The sequence below is a fragment of the Nycticebus coucang genome, chromosome 4 (assembly GCF_027406575.1).
Source record: "Nycticebus coucang isolate mNycCou1 chromosome 4, mNycCou1.pri, whole genome shotgun sequence".
Lineage (NCBI taxonomy): Eukaryota > Metazoa > Chordata > Mammalia > Primates > Lorisidae > Nycticebus > Nycticebus coucang.
Window position 1 is genome coordinate 87,517,278 of NC_069783.1, and position 8,495 is coordinate 87,525,772.

General features: G+C 41.0%; 1 protein-coding gene across 2 annotated transcripts; it reads left to right on the plus strand.

Annotated features, from left to right (window-relative positions):
- Positions 1–1,380: 1,380 nt before the first annotated feature.
- On the plus strand, positions 1,381–5,323 carry IL36B (interleukin 36 beta). 2 transcript variants are annotated; one of them, XM_053588930.1, is made up of 3 exons: positions 1,381–1,745; positions 3,514–3,653; positions 4,437–5,323. In XM_053588930.1, exons 1-3 carry the CDS (start codon positions 1,682–1,684, stop codon positions 4,632–4,634), a joined length of 402 nt encoding a protein of 133 aa, XP_053444905.1. In that variant the 5' UTR covers positions 1,381–1,681; the 3' UTR covers positions 4,635–5,323. The 2 variants fall into 2 exon arrangements, with proteins under 2 accessions (XP_053444905.1, XP_053444904.1); XM_053588929.1 differs by lacking the exon at positions 1,381–1,745 and having other exon boundaries at positions 2,939–3,653.
- The last annotated feature ends 3,172 nt before the right edge of the window (positions 5,324–8,495 follow it).

Below are 8,495 nucleotides of genomic sequence, written 5' to 3' on the forward strand. Positions count from 1 at the left end.
GTAGGGAGAACCTTTCACTTCTCTGTGCCTAGCATTGAGGTGCTTCTGGGAGCCCTGAACCAAGGTACAGGCTTTTGGAGGAGCTGGAGCTGCTTAAGGAGTACAAGTGGGTGATTTGCTTTCTTCCTGTCTAGGGGCAACTAGTGATAAAGGCACCAAGATTGTGAACAACTATTCTCATTGTACAGAATCTGCAATCTTCCTGGGAAACAGTCCTGGTGCTCTAACCAGAAAATTAGAGGCACATAACCCCTAATAGTAAAAATACCTCATGGGGCCCATGGATGGCCACATGCAGGATCCATAGAGATGCCGCTTTGGACAGAGTCAGAGAAATAGGGAAAAGTGGGAGGTCACCTGCTGTGTGGAAGGATAGATTCATACTCTCTCCCTTCCTCTAAACTCAGAGACTCAGAGCACTAGAAGGGGCCTGAAGTGGTGTTCTGAAACCTCCTAACAATTCTAGATGTGATGGATGGAAGACATGCCATGATCATCACATCCTGAAAAACCAGGGCTACACCAGCCATGGCAACAATGACAGCTTCCATTTGGGTCTTGTGATACGCTCTCCTCATCCTTATTCTCGAACATGGATCTGGGACAGAATCCCAGGGAAGCTTTCTCTAAAGAAATTTTATAAGCCAGGTGTGCTGGCTCACGCCTGTAATCTTAACACTCCAGGAGGCCAAGGTGGGTGGATTGCTTGAGCTCCAGAGTTTGAGACTAGCCGGAGCAAGAGCAAGACTCCATTTCTACTAAAAATAGAAAAAAACTAGTGGAGCGTGGTAACCCACATCTGTAGTCCCAGCTACTCAGGAGGCTCAGGCAAGAGGATGGCTTGAGCCCAAGAGTTTGAGGTTGCTGTGAGCTATCATGATGCCACAGCACTCTACCCAGGGTAACATAATGAGACTGTGTCAAAAAAAAATTATAATAAAAATTTCAGGGGAGGGGGGAGAAATGGGTGACATGTTTTCCTTCTTCTCTCCCTCATGTAGCCTGCTATTGACAACCTCCTCCCACCATCTGATGTACTGGCACAGAAAGCTCTGAAACCATGCTGTGCATCCCACATAGTAAGTGGTGAATTGAAAACCAGCTTGGAAATGTTATCCATCCTCCTCACCAAAGACAATGGGATACAAGGGCCCTTATCATTTGCTCAGCTATAAATGTACAGTATTTGCTCTTACCAAAACACGGATCATAAAACCTGCATTTGAAAATGTCAGGACATCTAGCTCTTTTGTTATCATATGTATTTAGAATTGCTTATTTATTTTGATAAAGAACATAAAAATACTGATGACCAATTTAAATATGATATTTGGGTGGGGGAGTTATTAACTACCCAGAGATTTTAACAATCAGGAAAAAACAAGTCACCAATAGCCCTAGGGTAACAAAGAAGAGTCTTGAAAATCTTTTGGAATCCTGAATGCTTAGATCCTTTCAGATGTTGTAATTTACAAAGTAGCCCCTGCCTATTTCCCTTCCCTTTTTACTTGTAACCAGTCCTTCTCAGAGCAGGAGCCTACCCTCAGGAACTCAAAAGCCATTAACACCAGGATGCAGCTTGAGTTCCAAAGTTGATAACAACCTCATACATTTTGTGCTTTTCCGTGGCCTGGCAGTGGTGGAAAGGCCCACCTGCTACAGTATTCATGACACTCTACAGATGGTGTGGGTCCTGAATGGAAAATCTTTAATAATATCTCCCTCTACCAACAATGTCAAGCCTGGTGAGTGACAATCTATGTGGCTGTTAGTCCTTGAAAGGATGCTTACTCCCCTGGGGCTGGAGCTGAGCTTCATGGGGTTCACTGCCTCTTCTGCATTTCCTAATGACTCCACTTTCTTGCTGATATCTCCAAATGATTGGGACCCTCGAGGATTAGTCTGCGATCATTCACATTCCCCATGAGGGACTGGTGAGCTGGTTCCTTGGATTGATGTACCAGCTCTGTGCTCATGACTACTGTTCATGCCTCCAACAGAGGTCTTCTCTCTGAATAGTTGATCTGTGTCATCTTGATATCTCCCCTGGCATCTCTAACTTCATGTATTCCAAGTGAAACTGTGGATCTGCTTCCTCAAAACTATTAAGGTCTCCATTAATGGTGCTACCATCTTCTCCATTCCTCAAGCCAGAAATACAACAGACTTCTTGACCCCTCCTTTTCCTCATTTTTCCATTCAATCCATCAGCCAAGACTGATGAGTTTATACACAAAATATATCTGATTTCTACGATCATATCTTCTCCCACCTGGACCACTGCCATCACTTTCTCACTGCCCTCCCTTCAATTTTATCTCTGGATCCCCCATTTTTTCTCCACAGAGCATCAGGAGTGACCTTCATAACATGTTAATTGAATAATGTCATGCCTATTTGTTTGTGCTTATAGGTGGAGGAAAGGTGGTGAGAACTCAGGTGTACCAGATTTCTTCTGGAGCCTTGAACTTGAAAGCTCTTTTCCACATAGGGGACTTTACCTAAACTTTTATTTTCACTGAAACACTTTCCTTTCAAAGCCCCTCCACCACCCAATTTCCATTTCTTCATGTAACAGTTTTCTTTTAACTCTAAGGTCTTGATTTGAATTTCACCTCTGCAGGGAGATCTTTCTTGATTCCTCTGACTAAATATGGTCTTTTTCCTACTGTCCCAAGCTTTGTCACTTCTTCCAGAGCAAGTATTGCAATTTATTGTAGTTTGGGTTATTTCTCTATTTACATCTTTTCATCTCATTTGGGAAGATTATAAGTTCTATAGGGGCAACGAAAAGTTTCTCTTATCCTCAACTAAATCTCCAGTGCCCTATAGTGCCTTGTCCTAAGTGGGCATTCAAAACATAGTTGTTGAATGGTTATTGAATGAATGCTCCCCTGCCCAGAAGGATAGATGCAGAACACCCAAGTGCCTGGGAATTACCTGCTAAATTAGTTGGGAATTAAATTCAGTAGGTAGCAACATAAAGCCCACATAACCCAGCCTTAAATGGGATAGAAGCTTCTTTCTTCCTCATGTATAGAAAGTAGGAGTGGACCAGCCTTAGCTGGTGTGGTGGCTCCAGGCTGCCTCCAGAGGCCAAGGCTCCTTCTGCTTCACCAAACTCAAGATCCTCAAATGTTTGAGGTGAGCAGTAAGACAATAGGGATATAAGAAATGAACTCCTCCTAGCTGAGTCACTCCTCTTAAGGAACATTCTTAGAAACCCATACAACATTTCCACTTATATCTCATGGGCCACAATGTAAGCATTTGACCATTTAGCTGTGGGGGTTGTGGGAAGTTTTATTTTTAGGGAGCAATGTGTCCTGGTAATAACTGGGGTTCTGCCAGTTTCAGGATGGTGACAAATGGCTAGTGGGAGGAACTTGTCTAGGTGAGTCCTGGACACTCAGTGTCCCCTAGCTGGGAGGAGTAACTGGATGTCAGGCCGGAAAGACTGGACGTCCCCTACTGGGAGCCTAACGTCGTCTCCATTTTCCCTTGTGTTTCTAGTCACTCTTGGAATAGTAACATGTAGAGACACAGAATTTCACAATGAAGAAAAAGGTAATATGGTTTACCTAGAAATCAAGGGCAAAACTCTGTACCTCTTCTGTGAAGAAATTCAAGGCAAGCCTACTTTGCAGCTTAAGGTGAGTGGTTGTGCAGCTAAAGAGGGAAGTGCTGTCAAATGGACTTTTAATTTTATTTAATATGTTACTGAATAAAAATAATATTCTTACAATCCTGGACTATTCAATGTGAGGAAGAAAACCTGACCTAAATGATTCTGGTAAATGCTGCCTTTGAGTGGGCATAACACATTTTAATGTCAGAGCACGGATCTTCTGAAAGACAGAGAATGTTACAGAACAGCCAAGGGATGGTCTTCATTCTTGGTCCTGAGTTACTTGTCTCCTAGAAATGCTTCCACGTAAGCAAAGGCCCCTGCATACCAGAGAGCCAAAGGAGGGAGAACGTCAGCGTGGATTTTGTAGCTTGCATGTTTATGGTCTGGGTACTAAAAGCAAGGGTTGTAATTACGAAGTTAATATTTCTGCTAATGATGGAAGTTATAATGTATAAACCTACTTAGAGATTCAGAATGCAGGGAGACTGGCCTGAACCTGTGAGTGCACACCAGAAGTACCAAGAAAGGAATTTAAAACTCCCTCTTTTCTAGGGAAGATGAGGCCTTAAAGAATCAGAAGCCCCTTTTGTCAGGGAATCTTGGGGTGGAGCCAGGCTTTTGGAAACCAGTGGTTTCCCTGTTTGAGCAGCCTAGAGCCCTCCCTTCATCTGCCAGTCTGTGTCCCTAGCCTTTGTCTCTTCCTTTGGGAGCAGCAATCACTCCCCTTCTGTGCCCTCAGGACTGAGCCAGTTGAGTTCTCCCCCTCCCAACCTTCTTTTCTAACAAACCTCTTTCCTTCCCCCAGGAGAAAAAGATCATGGAACTGCTTGAGGAGAAAGCGCAGAAGCCTTTTCTCTTTTTCCACAATAAGGAGGGTTCCACCTCTGTCTTTGAGTCAGTTGCCTACCCTGGCAGGTTCATAGCCACGCCCCCTACAGCAGGACAGGTTGTCACCCTCACCCAGGAGAGGGACATAACTACCAACACTAACTTCTATGGCTAGCAGGTTCCAGGACAGAGAATCAATCTGTCAAAAAATGTTTAGGCTCAGCGCCTGTAGTTCAGCGGCTAGGACGCCGGCCACATACAGCAGGGCTAGGAAGTTCTAACCCAGCCTGGACCTGCCAAACAACGACAAGTACAACAAAAAAAATAGTGGAGAGTTGTGGTGGGTGCCTGTAGTCCCAGCTACTTGGGTGGCTGAGGCAAGAGACTCACTTAAGCCCAAGAGTTGGAGATTGCTATGAGCTATGATGCCACGGCACTCTACCAAGGATAACATAGTGAGACTCTGTCTCAAAAAAAATAAAATAAAATAAAAAATAAAATAAATGTTTTGTTTGAAAATGCAATTAGTCATGTTAAGAAACTAGCACACACTGAGTTCATTAGCATTTCAGCCCAACCCCAGCTCATTCACACCACCCCCAAACATCCACTTCTGCACCATGTCCCTATTTGGATGTCATCCTCCCAGCACAAAACCTACGAAACACTTTTCATTGTTTCTTGATCATATCCCATTATCTACTCAGCTGCCACGACTGGTTTGGTCACCTTGAAATGCTTCCTGCACACAGCCACCTTTCCTGTTCCTTCTGCCAAACCGTCAAGAAAAGATGTCCCTTATTAAATCTATGCAGATCTACTATAAACATTATAATAAGTACCTCAAATGATCAAGCTAATGGATAAAATAAATGTGAAATAAAAAATGTAAATGTCTTGATAATCTTGATGGATGGATAATATCATTAGTTAATACCTTGACACACAGTATATACTAACCTTAAACAACACAGGTTTGGACAGCACAGGTCCACTTATATGCAGGTTTTTTTCAATGAAAACTACACCAAGTGTGCCCACCTCTCCTGCCTCCCCTTCTACCTCTCCCACATCTTCTGCCTTTGCCATCCCCAAGACAGTAAGACCACCCACCCCCAGCCTACTCAAAGTCAAGATGACAAGAATGTAGACTTTTATGATGATCAATGATCCTCTTCCCCTTAATGAACAGTAAATACATTTTCTTTTTTCTTTCTTTTTTTTTTATTAAATCATAGCTGTGTACATTAATGCAATCATGGGGCACCATGCACTGGTTTTATATACAATTTGAAATATTTTCTTTTTTTATTAATTTATTTATTTTTATTGTTAAATCATAGCTGTGCACATTAGTGCAATCAAGGGGTACAATGTGCTGGTTTCATATACAATTTGAAATATTCTCATCAAACTGTTCAACGTAGCCTTCATGGCATTTTCTTAGTTATTGTATGTAGACATTTGTATTCTGCCTTTAGTAAGTTTCCCCTGTACCCATTCTAAGATACACCGTAGGTGTGGCCCCACCCATTACCCTCCCTCCACCCTAACCTCCCCCTTCCCTTTCCCTTCCTTGAACCTTTCCCCATAGTCTTGTGCTATAGTTGGGTTATAGCCTTCATGTGAAAGCTATAATTTAGCTTCAGAGTAGAGCTGAGTACATTGGATACTTTTTCCTCCATTCCTGAGATACTTTGCTAAGAAGTATATGTTCCAGCTCCATCCATGTAAACATGAAAGAAGTAAAGTCTCCATCTTTCTTTAAGGCTGCATAATATTCCATGGTGTACATATACCACAATTTATTAATCCATTCGTGGGTCAATGGACACTTGGATTTCTTCCATGATTTAGCAATTACGAATTGGGCTGCAATAAACATTCTGGTACAAATATCTTTGTTATAATGTGATTTTTGGTCTTCTGGATAAGTAAATACATTTTCTATTTCTTATCATTTCATAATAACATTTGCTTTTCTCTAGCCTACCTTACTGTACAAATACAGTAAGGTATTTGTATGTGATCCAAATAATCTATGCAGATTTACTATATTTAATCAACTACTTGTGTTATTGGTAAGGCTTTCCATCAAGATTATGCTATTAGTGGTTGAGTTTGGGAGAAGTCTATATTTAAATTTTTGACTATATAGAGAATAGCACCCCTAACCTGTGCCTTGTTAAACAGTCAAGTTACTTTGGTTAAGATTAATTGTTGACCATGGTCAATGTAAATCAATCTATATTTCAAAGAATTGAGTGCTTATCAGGTAGTTCCAATTTAATAGTGAGTACACCATTTTGGGTTTTTTTGTTTGTTTGTTTGTTTTGTTTTGTTTCCATTGTTATGATACTTCAGTTAGAAGAACAATCTCTACATCCATCCAAATTGTTTCAAAAGTCATTATTAATTCTTCCTTTTATGACTGAGTAGTACTCCATGGTATACATATGCCACCTTTTGTTAATCCACTTATGCATTGATGGACACCTGGGTTGATTCTACATCTTTGCAATTGTGAATTGTGCTTCAATAAACATTCAAGTTTTGCTGTTTTTTGATAAAATGACTTTTTTCCCCTTGAGTAGATACCCAGTAGTGGGATTGCTGGATCAAATGGTAGATCTACTTTTAGTTCTTTGAGGAATTTCCATACTGTTTTCCATAGAGGTTGTATTAATTTTCAGTCCCTCTATTAGCATATAAGCATTTCTTTCTCTTTGTATCCACATTAGCATCTATTGTTTTGAATATATACTTTTTTGAAACCGAGTCTCACTTTCTTGCCCTCAGTACACTGCCATGGCATCATAGCTCACAGCAACCTCAAATTCTTAGGCTCAAGGAATCCTCTTTCCTCTGCCTCCCAAGTAGCTGGGACTACAGGCACCTACCACAACACCCAGCTATTTTTTGGAGATGAGATCTTGCTCTTGATCAAACTAATCTCGAACTTGTGAGCTCAAGTGATCCACCCACCTTGGCCTCCCAGAGTGTTAGGATTACAGGCGTGCACCACTGCACGCAGCCTCGTTTTGGACTTTTTAAAAATTAAGTCATATATACATAGATTAGGAATACATGTATGCCTTTGTGGGATTCAATGTGTTGATTATTTGTACAAATTGGAGCACGTACATCCTACTAATTAACATAGCTTTCACCTCATTTACTTAATCACAGTGTTAAAACATTTGTGTTCAATACTTGATAGATTTAACTTATACCCTTGCAATATGCTCCATAGGTGTGATCCCACCATTAACCCTCCCTCTATCAAACCACCCCCCTCCCTTCCCATTCCCCTCCATTTCCCTCCTTCATCGTTGGCTATAGTTGTGATTCATTTCTCATATGAAAGTGTGAGTGATTATACATTGGTTTAATAGTAGTACTGAGTAATTTGGATATTTCTTTTCCATTCCTGAGATACTTTACTAAAAAGAATATTTTCCAGCTCCATCCATGTAAACATAAATGAGGTAAAGTGTCCATCTTTTTTAATGCTGCATTGTATTCCATGGTAATCCATTCATGGGTTGATGCGCACTTGGCAATTATGAATTGAGCTGCAATGAATAATCTGATGCAAATATCTTTGTTGCCAAGTGATTTTTGGTCTTTTGGATATACATCTAGTAGAGGAATTGCAGGATCAAATGGCAGGTCTACGTTTAGATCCCCGAGTGTTCTCCAAATTTCTTTCCAAAAGGAACGTGCTAGTTTGCATTCCCACTAACAGTGCAGAAGTGTTCCCTTTTCTCCACATCCACGCCAACATCTGTAGTTCTGGGATTTTTTTTTTTTATTGTTAAATCATAGCTGTGTACATTAGTGCAATCAAGGGGTACAATGTGCTGGTTTCATATACAATCTGAAATATTCTCATCAAACTGTTCAATGTAGCCTTCACGGCATTTTCATAGTTATTGTATGTAGACATTTGTATTCTGCCTTTAGTAAGTTTCACCTGTACCCATTCTAAGATGCACCATAGGTGTGGCCCCACCCATTACAGTTTGGGGATTTT